This window comes from Anastrepha ludens, chromosome 4 (assembly GCF_028408465.1).
Source record: "Anastrepha ludens isolate Willacy chromosome 4, idAnaLude1.1, whole genome shotgun sequence".
Lineage (NCBI taxonomy): Eukaryota > Metazoa > Arthropoda > Insecta > Diptera > Tephritidae > Anastrepha > Anastrepha ludens.
In genome coordinates this window covers 5796398-5812422 of record NC_071500.1, presented here as the reverse complement: position 1 = coordinate 5812422, position 16025 = coordinate 5796398, and the positions used below count along the sequence as shown (strand labels likewise).

At 36.6% G+C, this 16025-nt stretch overlaps 1 protein-coding gene across 4 annotated transcripts in view; it reads right to left on the bottom strand.

Annotated features, from left to right (window-relative positions):
* Positions 1–16025, bottom strand: part of LOC128861047 (proton-coupled amino acid transporter-like protein CG1139) — a 107158-nt gene that overhangs the window by 22984 nt on the left and 68149 nt on the right. The window contains exon 1 of one of the 4 annotated variants that reach the window (XM_054098928.1): positions 1207–2015. The exons of the other annotated variants lie outside the window; for them this stretch is intronic. Within the exon in view, the coding sequence (XP_053954903.1) occupies positions 1207–1308 (102 nt within the window). The 5' untranslated portion in view covers positions 1309–2015. Of the gene's footprint in view, positions 1–1206; positions 2016–16025 lie in introns of those variants that run through there. 4 annotated transcript variants of the gene reach the window in all.

The window sequence follows — 16025 nt, the reverse complement described above, 5'->3', positions numbered from 1 at the left end:
TGCTGAAGTGACAGTCCTTGGAGAGATATAAATCCGGGTCATTCCGGTTACGTAGAACCGACTGTCGTGGGAACGTCGTACATGGCGCTTGCAACAAATATTAGAAGAATATTATTAGGTTTAGACTTCTGTTGGCATCACCCGCTTCGTAACAAGCTTTTCTCAAGAAGGCACTAATTACACTACGCAACATTGCTTTTATTACCTAGAATAGGTAAACTTGTTTCGGTCGATTTGGTTGATAATTTCAAAGCCAAGCTCTTTGTGAAAAATTTTCTCAAATCTGATGGAAAATTTTTACGATTAAAATCCTTTTTGGTGTTCCACGAGCCAATCTCCCAGTGAAATATAAAAAAATCAATTTGTTGCATAGTGTTATTACTCAATCCTTTTATCATCTTAATATTTGACAAACGTTTCTAAAGCCAGGGTTAACTGCGCAACGCTCACTGCAATAATTAATTGACTCGAACTATGCTCTGCTCCGAAAATACCCAGAAAACTGAAGTAGGCAACATCTGCTTACTTCCCACCAAACACGCCGAAAAAAGTTTGCGAGGCAAATGGTAGAGACACATAGTTGTGTAGCACTGCCTCATGCAGCGTATGTACTGACACGAGGGACGCAGTCCGCAAGAAGTGCAGATCATTTTCGTTTGGCAACGGGCCAAGAAAGGTAGGAGTTTTTTGAGTGTCGAGATATAAATATGCTCAGCAGCAAAAAAAAATCATAAACTGAATAGAAGGTTGGAGGTTTGCCAACGTTACTCATTTGCTAGGAGAGGATAGTATCGTTTTCTTGGCCCGATAGATCCAAATGAACGAAGAAAAAAAATTGTACGAGCAATAGTCATTACTTTCATTAAAATATGCACTACCAGCATCGAATAACACACGTCTATTTTTAGTTGAAAAAATTTCGGTTTCATAGGTATTGACTTGGAAAGTCCATTGAACTCGGCAGGCGTGCAACATCTTTAAAAGATTTTAAAAGATTTAGAATGTTATTGCACTCACAAAATAACAGTACTATTGTCTCTCAATGTCATGTCCGCTGCCATGTATGAAGCTTTAATGCTAACATAACGACCAGACGACCTTGACAAAGCACTTGCGAAACTAATAAATTTTTTATATACATAAACAAACATTGACTTGTGTGCACTTTCCACCACTTCTCACTCACTAATCTTTTGTTCCACTCACACGCAACAAATTTGCCGTTCCCATGCCCGTCGAAGGCGCTGGTGGTGGTCCTCCAGAACTACTCGCTCCTGCACCAGCTGCGGCACCATTGCGCATAGCCATCTTCAGTTCACGTCTGCTGAGCGCTGCTGGCGATAGACGCGTTTCGCGTATCCTGGCTTTCGCCGCGCCACCGTCACGCACCCCACCCCCGCCGCTATGCCTTCGTATCGCATTCGCTGTGTTGTCGCCGCTGTCGTGCCCGTATTTGTTGCCGCCAGTCGTAAACGTTTGCAGCTCGTGTTGCGAGTACTGCGGAATCGGTGGCTTTGACGAGCTCAGTTTGAACGCTTGCGCTGGTCACCGGTGCTAAGCGCGAAAAACTGTGCGACATAAACGCGTTCGAACGCGGAATTTAGGCAAAATTCCAAAAAAAAAGAACGCGCGTCCAGTGTTTACTACCAGTGGCTGTGAACGCCAAGCAGACGATTGGCATACAAACAACAATTGCAAGCGACTGAACGAAATGTGTCGCCAATTTTAACAAATTCAAGTGCAATTTTTAGTTTGATTTACAAATTTCACAAATTACATTTATGCATTAATTCAATTAGAGAATAACGCGGACGCTCTGCGCGGGAGAATTATTTATTGCTTTTTGTGTATTTTTTTCTTTCTTTCGTTTTCTTATTTGTGGTGCGCACCACCAGTGCAAGTACCGTCTTTCCGGAAAATCTGACCTCGACTGTTTCAGCGTGAGTGGAACTGCGCTGATGAGCGAGCACAGAGCAGCGATTTCATCGTCGACAAAATTTGCACATTCCACTGAGCATCCATCCGCCAACTGGCAGTGCGACTGACAGCCAAATTGTCGCGCTGACATTTTGGTAGATCGTCAACCGCGCGGGCGTGCAAAATGAGCTCGCGACCGTGCCGCTCAAAACCCAACAATGTGCTTCCACTTTATAATGCTATTCAATTCGGATAAATACAGACTAAATACTTGCAAACAACTGCCCAAATGAGCGCGTAAGCGTTAAGGGAAGACAAAAGCAAACAACAATAGCTCAGCGCGGGTGAACGAAAATTGTGGGCACGGTTATGTGCAAGTAAGTGTAGCGTATAATTCGAGATTAACGTTAGGTGCAGTGATCAGCAGAGGGGCGATGGAAAGAAAATCGAGAAACTAAACAATTTTTTTCTTTAATAGAAAAAATGGAGGCTTTCAGAACTAAAGCGGATTGAATGAGCAAAAATCCCTTAATTCTTTGCATAAGACTTGCGCAAGCATACTTTAAAGGTTCAAGAGCCAAGCTTCAGCTCCAGCTTTTTATGAGCAGCTAGGTGTTTTTCCTATATGAGCAGTGCCCTGAAGTCTCATGACGCCTGAAGTAACAGATGGTTTCTATGAGAAGCTTTTTTAATGCCGAAATACGTTCCGAAGTTAGCAGTTGGCTGCGAACGACAAATATTTTTTTTGGGTACTAATAGTAGATGTCCGCAGCAAGCATCGAACCCACACAAACACATATGAACATAGTGAGCAACTCTGGTTCAACTGAGAAAAAATCAAAAGTTCTGTGTATTAATTTGTACCTACTAAATAGAATCTCAGACAACCTCTAAAGCCTCTATTTAGTTTATGAGCGGCAAGAAGTTGAGTTGGAGCAATGGATTGTTGAACCTGAATACGCTAATGAAGAAAAGGAAACAGTCGGTAAAGGAACTAACGACGTGATAAAATTTCATCGGAAACATCAGCATTAGAAATTATGTTTGGATTGCGCAGAGCAAATCAAAGCGGCAACCTCGAAACTTGCACCGAGCTCGGTTTTTATTACGTGCAAGAATAGAGAATCTATTGTAAATAGGTAACAATGGAATCAGCAGTGTGCCTTGGATGAAATCTACATTTCGCAGATTTCTGAGCCACAAACTATAGCTACAGAAAAATTCCGTACGGTTGAGTTTTCATTTGTATTGTACTCTGGTAAGATAACTTGGGTCAGTTAATTCGAGTTTACGTATCAGCACCTTTACACTATTGACTAATTTCACTATAAGTTCGGTTTGAAAATGTTGAGATTTTTAAGGAAAGTAGTAGGCGTTACGATGAATGGTGAGCGCCATCGAACTTTGCTGGCAAAATTTTTGTTTCCAAACATTAATCAGCTGAACATCGACGACACTGGCATAATCGATTAATTGCAATAGTTCAGCGGCCATTGAAGCCAAGTATTCAAAAATCGGTCTAATCGAATGGACCAAGTAACTCACAGCCACAGCGCACATATGCGGGATTTCATATTCAGAAAATAAATGTCATGCAATTATCTACCAGATTATAGTAAAAATATATATTCCAACAATATTTCTGTTCAGATTTATCGTTTTAAGTTGTTAAGCCCTTAAAAAAACACCCTAATAATGCAACTCTTTATATAAAAGCAGTATAAATTTATGGAAAATATTGCCTAGTTTTAGGGCCCACTTAATTTATTGTTTCTTTAATGCAGACTTCAAAAAAAATTTTCAAAATTTTATTTTATTCAGTATAATGTCCTTGAACATCAATACTCTTGCTCCAACGAAATTCCAATTCATGAACTCCATTTCTAAAGTGGGCTGCAAAATACGCTTCCTCAAATGTAATAACCTCATAATTTGATGGAAAATGCTGAATTTTTTTTAGGTCTGAAAACAGATGGAAGTCACTAGGGGCCAAATTTGGTGAATACGTTGGATGCTCCAAAAATTCGAACTTTAATTCATGGATTTTAGCCATTGTCAAAATGCTCTTGCGACACGGTGAATTGTCCTGAGGAAAAGAATTTTTTTCATCTGCAAATTGGTGGTTTTTCAACGAATTTTTTCCTTCATTTGGTCTAAAGGACTACAATAATATTCAGAATTCATTGTTTTACCAGTTTGCAAGTAATCCATAAACGAAATTCCTTTCGCATCCCAAAAAGCTGATGCTAATGCCGCATTGCCTCTGGTTTTGATTTAGGATTATGGTGATAGAACCAAGTCTCATCCATAGTCGCAGTGATGAATCGACGCACAAAATCCACTTTATCCTTTCGAAAACGCTCTTAATGTTGCTGAGAAAGTCGCATTCGAATGTGATTTTTTTCATTGCTAGCGAATATGGCACCCCTTGCGTGCACAGCTTTCTGGAACCCAATACTTCAGTCAAAATAAAAATGAAAGTGCCCAATGAGATGCTTTGGGCTCCTACTAAATCTCCAATACGATATCCTAATTTTTTTCCCACCATTTCTGTTGTTGTTGCTGTTTTTGGACGGCCTTGACGTGGATCGTCTTCAAGGTTTGTACGACCACTTGTGTTGGTATAAATTCAGCAACCCATCTTTCTACTGTAATAATTCAACCTTCTAAAAATACAAAATCAATCAATGCACGATACCGGATTTTTTCCATTGTCGAAAATACTGCGATACGTCGATACTAAATGGCTTGTAAACAAAGAAGCAATTGGCAGATTGAAATGAAACTTCACAGACGTTCATATGGAGAGTGAGCCAAAGTAACAAAAAAACGCTCTCTCTTATCGAACCGCAAAACTTATTGAGCAATCTAGTAAATGTCTACCAGCATAAATGTATGAACAACTTCAATGAGGATTAAAACATAGTTTACGGGTGAAGCTTTTTAAAGCTTTTACACCTATCAGTGCAGAGAGCCAAAAGCTCTTTCTACACTGAAAATCATAGGAATTGTCTGAAGTTTTATTTTCAGTGTTAAAGATTTAAAAAGCGATGCATTGAAATAATATTTAAGGCTGTGAAATAAATTTACACAGCACCGTTAAGCTTATAAAAGTATTAGACCATTTCGCATTAATGATTTAAACTAAATATAAAAGGCAGATAGAAACTGAAAATTGCGCTTAAAAGATAATAAACATTTATAACCACCTATTTTCTTATGACATTTGAAGTTGATTTCATGCAATGAGTTCTTCTAAGGAAATGGATGGGAGTTGGGCTGGCTTGTAGCGTTTAGAAAAATAGTATAGAAGTGCATAAATAATTCAGTTTTGGAAATTAAATTAATGAAATATAATATGAATTTTGTAAGAATTTTAAATTTTTTAAGCAGATATTCCTATTATTTAGAAATAAATGAATTGAACCTCAGCAGGCAACAATGGACTTTTAAGAAATGGCTTAGACCTCAGCCGAAGAAAGAACACTTCATTCATTATTAGTATCGCTTTAAGTTTCAGTTTCTTTCTTAACATATGTGGATCGATACATTATGTAAGCATTGTGATGGATCCACACAGAATTCAATTCTCAATAATGTTGCTACAGAAGCGCAGTCCTACTGTGAGTGCCCACTTTTCTATAATCATTAAGAGGAGCAAACTGCTAGACCGCAAGTGCTCGAAATACTGCAAGGAAAAAAATAATCATTTCAATATGTGGAACCGACTACTCATCACATAACCGGTATTCGCTATCCCGCTCTATGCAGCAAACAATGTAATAAATATGTCAATTAAACTGCAATATAAAATACCATAAACTGTCACCTTCTTGGCAAGACTCGCTACCACATTTTATGTACGAGCACGAAATTTTCTCAGCTAAACTCAATAGAGTATAAAAACGAGAATTTCTCTAGCAAAAGAAAATGAAAGGCTAAACAATAAACTCAAATGAGTGAATGATCACTGAATGTGCAGCAGCAGTGCTCCGTGGATCTGCAGCTCGTGCCAGCGGCATGGGTATGCGATGCGATCGAACCGTGATTGGTGACCAACAGGTTTTTGTAGTTGTAAATTTCAGAAAAATTGCTTAATTCTATTTGATGTCTACATTGTATTTATATATGTAGATATGTTTGCAGCAGATAGAAAGGGTTTAGAATGGTTATGAGTTCCTCCAAGAGCTGTCAGCAGCTGTCCCACTTGACGTGGAAATGGAAATCATAGCACATCGCGCACCGCGTGACGTTAATGCTCACTCAGCAGTGTACAGCAGCAAGGAAATGCGTCAGAGCGTACAATGAAATGCGAAAAGCGTCAAACAGCTTTTAGAATTCTCGATTTTGGCCAAGCTGCAGCATTTCAATTTGCATTGTATTTATAAAAAAAATTTAATTTTTCTTTTTATTTTTTGTTATTTTGAGTTTTTTAACATAGAGTAAATGTGTGCATACCTATTTAAGTAAAAACAACAATACATATGTGTAAATGTGAGTAAAATAATAGCATTACCGACTGCCATATTAAGGCAAGGCTACATTTTTCTTCTGATACGAACTGAAGTGGGCAACATTACCAAGGCGTGGGGCGTATAAAACGCAATGCAGCTTACAGGAATTGCATTGCAATAGACAGCAGCAAAAAATTTAACACATATACAGACATATAAATCAAATTAAGGTATTTTAAATAGCAAATAAAAAAAATTTCTTTCAAGCATACAAAAAAATATTTTAAAATTTTTTAATTAATATTAATAATAAATTTTAAATAAATCCGCCAAACTTTTATTCTATTTCGAGTTACTTTTTATGCTTGATATTCAACTTTATTAATTTATATAAAAATTTATATATGCATTAATCGAGTTCAAAAGAACAACGCACAAAAATAAAACGACCACTTGAACGCAATAAGTGTTTTTTTGGAAGCTGTTAAAATATTTTTCCCCTATTCAAAAATGTTGTCATATGCAACATGTAGCACGTAATGCACATAGTACGTGGATGTGCTTATGTGCAATTCTCCCATTGATGTTATTCTTTCACAACATACACGAACAAAAAGCATACGAAAGACGCGATCACAATAAACGAACGTAGCGCCAAGCGCGCTCAACGAGGCGTATGAGCAACCGTGACCCTGACATTCACATGCGCGCATTAGGGATGTCAATATTGACGGTAATTGCTGTGAATATTTTTCACGTAGTCCCGAAATTCCGGGACTCATCACCAAATATCTCAGCACGTCATATTTCATTTTGCTGAAATTTTTTTAACACTTTTTTTGTACTTTTTTTGAAAAGCAAACGTTTCTCAAATTTAAAACTAGGTTATAGAATGACGCAATTTTTAAATCATATTTACTTGAACTTAAGTTAAAAAGCATTGATGAGATGAAAAAATATTCACGCATAACCTCAAATTTCTGTTTGAGTTAAAAAAATACTAATGCAAGTACTAAAACCCGAGAACTTTTGGTGTATTATAATTATTTAAAATGTACCTGCACACTAATTCTCCGAAGCATTTAAAGTTGAAATTATCGACACTTACTATAATTACACATGAAACCTCGCGAGGAAAATTCCATTTTATAGATAAAACTAGCATATATTCTGGTATTGCACACTAATTTTTTTGTTCGTCAAAAGGGAGAGAAATTCGCTTCAATGTAAACTTTTTTCTATTCCAAATCTTTCATAAAATCCTACTTGAAAAAAAATTAATATAGTAGCCCTTTGTTCATATAAACTATAGTAATACCCATTTTAGATGCTTTAATAACACCGAAGCCCGGGATTTCCGGATGGGCATCCCTAATGTGCATACATACAAAGTACTCGCATGTATGTTTGCAGTATGAGCGCAGTAGACTGATCTCATAAGCTGCCCTGCAGGAAAAACTTACACTGCTGGAAAAGTGTTGCCTATCAATACTAATGCATACTAGTGCGTTAAGGGTGAAATCGTAACCAATTCAAAATCCCATTTTACTTTTTTTCTAATTTTTTCATTAATTTTATATAAGTATCATTGCTAAATATATTTATTACTAAAGTGTTAGTGATGAGCTTAAATTAGTGAAATAATAACAGATAAATACTGCAACAGTTCAAAAAAGGCTTGCCTTTACCGAAACTAAATACGCCATCACTAAGTTTTCCGTAAGCACAAATCCCTATTTTATAAAATATTCCAAATGCAGTCCTAGTTGAGTACCAGTAGGGAAGTCATTGTCACTACCCAACTGCACACATATGAAATATACGAGCGTCACTCTGCCTCATTTTGATTATTTGAAAAAGATGATAGAGTTTCATCATATTTCTTTGTTATTTATTTCAACTACATTCTCACAATAAGTTCTCAGCATCAGTGTTAGAAATTCTATATTAGCCATTCAATTTGAAAATTATGAAGTTTCCTAAAACGCCAGCTACCCTTCAGTGCGCTTGATAGGAGTTCGCTTTTCGTAATTAGAGTTTAGCAAGTACTGGGGTCAATCGCCACCGCAGCATTACATTGTAGATAGCAAAATACGTGCAAAGGCTGTATCGCCCTTTCTGCATCATATTTCATCTGCCCTGTGACAGTCCATTTTTGTGGTAATGAATGGATAAGGAAAAGTGTAAGTAACATAAAAAATAACAAAAATGAGCATAAATGCGCCGCAACCACTGTGATTTGTTTGTGCTTGCATGCGCATTATGAAATTGTATCCGAAGAAGAACTCAAATAAAAAAAGCACATTTTTTAGGTATTTTGTGATTAGTCCCCAACAATACAGAAGAATTTTTGTATTTATGTCCAAAACATTCCAAAAGATGAAAACTAAGAATAGCGGATCAAAAAAAATATTAGTATTAAGATTTTTCTCACACTACGTCATTTCAGAGACATTACAAGAAGAAAAATCTATTTTTCGGGGTGATATTTGCGACGTCCGCCGTAGCCAAATGGATTGATGCGTGCATACCATTCGGGAGAGGGTAGATTCCAATTATCGCGCATGAAAAAATGATAAAAAAACGTTTTTGTAATAACTGCCGCCCCTCGGCATGCAATGACAAATCTCCGAGTGTATTTCTGCCATGAAAAAGCTCCTCATAAAAAATATTCGAAGTCGGCTTAAAACTGCTAGTCCGTCCATTTGTGGAACGGCATAAAGGCGCACGCTACAAATAAGAGGAGAAGCTTTGCCAAACACCCAATACGGATGTAAGTGCCAATTATATATGTATATACTTACATGGAGTTATCATCAGCAAATATAATAATTAATTTATTTTTTTATCAGAGCCTTGCCAGAAGAAAAACCTTTCTAGGAGTATTCCATACAAAAAATAATAATAATACAATTTGCAGATGGTTATTTTGCATTATTAATAAGGACTGACGAAAGACATAACACTTCGTACATGCAGAGGTGGCGATTGTCTCCCAGCGTGTATTTTAGTTTAGTAAATTTATAATAAATAAATAGTGTTCATTTATACATCTGTTCCGAGCTTCTAGAAGCTTCTAGGAAATTACAAACCACAGTAAAAAGTAACACACCCTGTTTTATGTATATTTTTATAGGTGCGTCATAAATGCCCCAGTGCTGTTAAAGTGTTAAAATGACAAATCGTGATACTATGTTTTCTACTCTTCATACCGAGAAGGTGCAATTCATGCACTACAACTCACCAAAGGCATTCACTATGCCAAACGCCAATTGGGTCCAATTAGATTCCTGTTTGAACCAAATTACATTTTGTATTTGCATTAATTGGTTTATAACAGGGTGAATGTCATTTATGAATTTTAGTACTCGAGTTACCGCTTCTCTGCTTAATAAACACAAAGCAGATTTTAAGTGCTAAGAAACTAAGACAGAAGTTTTTATTACAATTTATGGTTTAATAACAAAATGATTAGAAAAAAAGTGAATGCAAATGAAATACACTTTACAATGGAGTCCAACATTTTTCAAAATAACAAGGTTCCGCAAGCCTTGGCAGCCTGGTAGGCAGCCAAGCAGTAATCTCTGCTGAATTTTTTTCACCTTTTCCGTAAGACAACTGCTTCCGAAATCACCTTATGTTCCATATAGGAATAAAAGGGATCAAATATATGTACCTAGTTTAGCGATATAATACTTGCTTTGGCCAGTGCTTCCAAGTATAAGCAGGGATATTTTTTATTACATCTTATATACTTTTAGACAGGATGCTTTGAAAAGCAATGGCGGGACAGAATGCTGGTCTTTTGACCGTCCTACGGCGGGATAAAACAATTTTGGCAGGCGAAATGCTTTGAAAAATCAATGAAATGAAACATAAATGCTTGTCCAACCGCAGATAATGCAGTGCTGCCAAATCATTCGCAACGCTGAATTCATGGAATCCCTTTTTTCACTACTCGCCCCAGGTGTTGGTGAATCGAATGCCACAGTAGTTAAACTGTAGTTTTCTGGCGATCAATTCGACATCTCTTGATTATTCTATTTGCGCTATTCGATTTAATTTAATATTTTCTAACTTTGTTCAAGCAAAAGCCGGCATATTTTATTAATGTTGAACCACAAACTAAATTTCTGATGTCCAAAAAATCGTTAGTTCAAATATCAAACTCTAGATGGATCACCCTGTAACTATAGACGAGTATGAAATAGATTTTTTTCATGCACTTAATTTGAAAATTATTTAGTTAGTCCCATAGGAATGACCTTGATTCGAAAGAGCGCTTTCAACTGTCAGTTAGCTGTAGTTTTAATGATTTTACTAATTTTTATTGCACTCCTATATTTTGCCAGAAGTGGTGCTGCCTCAAAACAACTATAAAAATGTAAGTTACGAAAACAATTGGAATAGCAAAACTACGTCGCAAATAAAAGTGGTCACCAGCTCACCAACTCATTTTACAAAGCCAAACAAAAACAGACAAATTTCACATTAAAATGCAAAACTTAATAAAATAAAAAAAAAACTAAATAGCTGCACATTTCAGCTAAATAAACAAAAAACTTCTCACTTACATACACATACATATGTACGTTTTTATAGTTACTTATATGTTATTGTGCAGTACTTATACAAAAACAAAATAGCGGAATATGAAATTACAAACGAATTGTTTCTTTGTTCTCTTAAAGAAAACGATGCGACTTAATTCGAATTGAAGCGAGCCAATTAGTGAGCGCAAAAAGCCGAAGAGAAAATTTTAAAATAAAGGAGCTGACTATTCAATTACGAGTATATTTCATCTGATGCTGCTAACAAACTTTGAATAGTGTAATTTCAATCAAACACCTCCTCACCGTTCACTGTGGAGAAGAGAATCGAAAATATAAGTGGATTTAAGTAGTTATTTTTATCTCTTTCAAATAGCAGGCGCCCAGAAGCTTTGTAGTGCCGTCAACGGTAGCCTCAACTTATCGATACTAGGCACAACTTATCGTACGATATGCTACCGGAATGTTAAGAATTCAGTGAAGTTACTCCTCTTACGACAAGTGTCCTCTTACGATAAGTTGCTGCTAACAGTCGGTACAGGCAATACTTAGAAATGCATAGTAATGTCTGGGCTATCTCACCATTTCCGCATTGTGAAGCATGTTTTAGCGACTTGAGCGGCAAGCAGTCGATAGTGAATGAATTTTTTGGACAGTAAAACTTCTTACTCGAGGTTTGGTAAAAAAATTAACCAGCAATGCTCCTCTTTTCGACTGGGACAGTGCGCCAACCTAAATTCCAGCAATCCTCTCCGTTACATCAACCGCTCTGGCTGGCCGTAGATATCTGCCTGTTGGAGGTCGCATAATAGTATCAAAACGTCGCTTTAGTGCTACTTGAGGAGTGCCAGGTGCACTTCAACCATTCCACTACCTACCTAAGATGTGCCCTAATAAATTTGAAGTCTTTACAAAATAGAAGGAGTATTCTTTCACTCGGCTTTATTTTTTATCTTATCAGTGGTAAAATTGACTTCCCCTTAGTGCTACTTGGGGAGTGTCGGCGTGGTCCTTATTACACCTATCTGCCTACCCAACATTGCAGCTTACTTTCATTTTTGTCGGTATGATTGAAAAAAAAATCATTATTCAACATAACCTTAAAAAGATTCGATTGATTTGGAAAGGTAACTTTCTGTGAACTTCTTAAAATGTTTACCACTTGGTTCCTATCCCCTTTATTCGGCGTTTGGCCGCCACACCTGGTGTGATGTCTTGATGTTGTTCCACAAATTGAGGGTTCCACAGTTCTAAGCCGACTTCGAACGGGAAATATTTTTTTTTATGAGGTGTTTTTATTTTCTTTTTAGAAATACATCCGTAGATTTGCCATTGCCTGCCGAGGAGTGACCGCTATCAGAAATTTTTTTTTTTTTTTCATTTTTGGCGTAAAGGAGGGACCTAGAGAATGCATTTGCCAGACTTGCATTTCTCATACGAGATGAACTTACAATTGATAAATGTTTTATGAAGCATAAAAGCGCGAGCCTGCTCCAGTATAAAAATATTAAATTATTTAGAAATTTAAAAACGGAATACAAAATAGATAAGAATAAGAAGAAATGAAATGAGGGGTGGGAGAAACAGAAGTTCGTAACACCATTTTTTTATAAATTTCATATTCAACTTTTATGTATCGTTTTTTATGCCAGGGGTTTTCCAACAACAAATCGCAAACGATTTCAAAATTTCCGCGTGCATATTTGGAGAAAATAGGAAAAGGAAGAAAAGAATGGATATAATTTTTTTTCTAGTTTAATCTTTTTGCAATTTTATTCAAGTTTCATTCATAAAATATTGAGAAAATAGAGCGAAAAAATATGATTGTACGATTTTCATGTACTTGAATGGATATTTTCAGCAAGTTTGATTAGTCAACTTAGACTAAAAGTTACTGCAATTGAGATTTTTCATATGTGATAATTATTTAAACCATCGTTGACTACAAAGAAGCACTCGAGTGAGCAGTGCAGCTGTATGTTTCATTTGTCGGCGAAATCTTTGAGTTAGAAGGAGATGTAAAATCACGCGTATTCAAATGTTGCCACCAACTTTTTCACTTTGGTATTAAGACTGTGATAGAAGCTTCGTTCTGCGCATTTTTGAATATTTTCGTCAATATCAAATGATTATCACTCTTCTTGCAGGAATGATGACAAACAACAAAACGATTCATTTGAACATGGACTCAGAGTATAAGCAAAGGGAAAAAAACGTAAACCCTTTCTAAGAACGCGCTTGACGGAACAATATTGTACTTATAAATACATTTATGTTTATATTAACGCTCATGAATGGTTTAATGCCCACTTTTTACACAACTAATTTTCATTAAATATATGACATTTTAGCTGCTACTAATTTTGCACAGAAAAGTTTCCAAAGTTTCCATTAAAGTTCAGCAAGTCTTAATAGCTGTACATTTTTCGTAGAATCCACGCAATTTACGGTCAACCCATCTACGTTAAATTCCGAACACGGCATCCCTCTGAAATATCTAGGCCCAGAGCCCATCTAGTAGGCACCTTTGGAGATACGCTCATAATAACTCCCCCCCATCGCAATCGGATGAACTGTACTGGAATACAAGCAACACAAACAAATCCTTCATTTATAACAAGGATGATAGATTACCAGGTTTGGCCAGGTAGTAAAACACAAAATTGTGAAAGTAACTTTAATTAGCACGATGGTGGAAAAAATTCAGAATTTCGATCTATCATCCACCACAGGTTTGGCCTTCAGCTATAGTAAAAAACGAAAATTGTGCGAGCCACATCAGCGGGTACGCAGCAATCGAATTCTACCCGCTTATTTCACTCGTAAACAAATCAGCTGATTTTTTCAAATTCTCTGAGAGTCGTCTAACGGTCTGACCTTGGACACACTTCTAAAAGTATTTTCACCATATTTTTGTCGGGTCCACGCAAACGAATCAATAATGCGCAACTTATCGCAAGTCTCAAGTGTAGCAACTCGAATACAGCTGTAGAATCACCCAAGCCAGACATTGGAATGAGTTATAGTCCACAACTAAGCGAAGGGTTTACGCTTTCTTTGAAAAATAAAAACTATTGAAAAATATTAAATGTTTGATTTGGGATCGAACCTTGGCTTAATAGCCCATTTATTATATGCAAGAACATTCGTTTGCAGCTGTCGCTGTTTCAAATTAGTTAGCTTAAAATGCATTACTGTTCATACTCGCAAACAACAACAACAACAACATGCCTTTTCGATAATTCCACATAAATATGGCAGTTCTAAAACTCTAATAACTAAACAAAAAATCACGTGGCGCTTTACTTCAAGGTCACATGCAATTTCACGCTCTTTTCCCCCTCCATTGCTTATTCATAGGTGAAAATTGTGGCCTTTAACGAGCTAAGCTGCTTTTTGCGCAAATATCTCTTTGTAATTGTATGCAGTAGTTATCTAAACTGCTTTACACCTGGATATACATACTTTTGTGTGTGTGTGCGTGTATGCATTTATATATGTGTGTATGCGCCGAAGCACTTACTCGTACGAGTGAAATATAAATACTCGTATACAGACGTTCTATTTATATGCAGCCCAATTTTAGCTTACTTAGTCGTAGACTATTTCCGCTAACTGTGAAATAATTACAGTTTCATGGGAATGTCTGTAAGAAAGTCGAGTAAAAACAAAATAAAATAAATATTATTCGGAAGTCGCAAATTACGAGGCGCATTGTTCTCGGCTAATGTTAAAATGTGCATATGCATATTTATGCAATAATTTCTCTTAATCTCCATCAGAAAGCAAAATTTTTAATTTCTATGAATGCAATTTGCTTACTTCAATCGGAGAAATATTGGAGACATTCTAATGAACTGTATACATACATACATACATGCACTAAGCGAAATAGCTGCATATGTATGTACAAGTATATTAGTATAGGACAAACCAATTTCATAATTTTCTATAACTTAAAGTGAATCAGGAACCTCAGTTCGTAAAAGAGCACTAAAAGTTAGTCGAAACAGAAATACCATCCACAACTTTTTGATAAATACTAATAAATATGAAAAAATTAAAAGAACTGGTCCAAAACCAAGCTGTCAATAAAAACATCAGCCCTAACCAAATTAGATGTGAACTTTCTCTCAATTTGACGAAGAGAAGAATACAGCAAATTTTAAGTGAAGATTCGAATTTAAACATCAAAATTGACTGGCTGTACCGAAGCTTACAACACGCCACAAAGCAGCTGGACTCGAATCCGCCGAATCCATTATTTTTAGCGATGAAAAAAAAAATTGTATCTCTATGGGCCCGATGATTGTCAGAAGTATTCGAGAGATATTAGAAGCTCTCTTGTGACCTTCAGTGCTTTTAGCTACCGTTGCAACACCCCAAGTAGGTTAATTTCGCATAAAATGAACACAGAAAATAACGAGTTACGACTTTTACGTTAATCGTCCATCGCTGCTCAAAGGGCAATAAACTTAAGGGGGAACGCCGCTGAGAAAACTCAAAAAAATCGATTTTTTTTTTGCATAAATTGTTAGTATTATATAACTACTCAAGAAAATGTGGTAAAACTTTTAAAGCGAAATTCGCTTTATTCCCGATTCTATGTGCACTTAAGTGAGCGCCCGTCGGTTCGGCCCCGTAGCGCTTACGATACGATGCCTTATTTCAAACGCGTTTTTCTTTTTTTTGATACGGTGGCAACGATTTCTCGAAGAATAATGAACCTATTTTAATTTTCTTTTTTTTCAAAATTTTCGTTATCGCATTGGCTATTGGCTCCACAGTGTTCCCCCTTAAAGGAGGCTGGCCTCGAGAGGCAATCTCTCAAGGAACACAGTATCGTTTTTAGGCAGTATTTCTCGGAACTTCGGAGAGATCGCTCTATCCGCAAACTGTAGTACGAGGATCGTGCTAGGGCAATCTTTCCAAATAGGCAGGATTGGAACGAAATGAAAATCTGCATCGAAGCTGGCACCTCTGTCTGCACTGACGACTCCAAGATGGCATCGGAAGTAGGAGTAGGGGAAGTAGGAGCAGGGGATAAACGAATTTATCTATTCCTTAAAATTGCCGAATACTGCTAATGTTTTTCAGTCAAGCC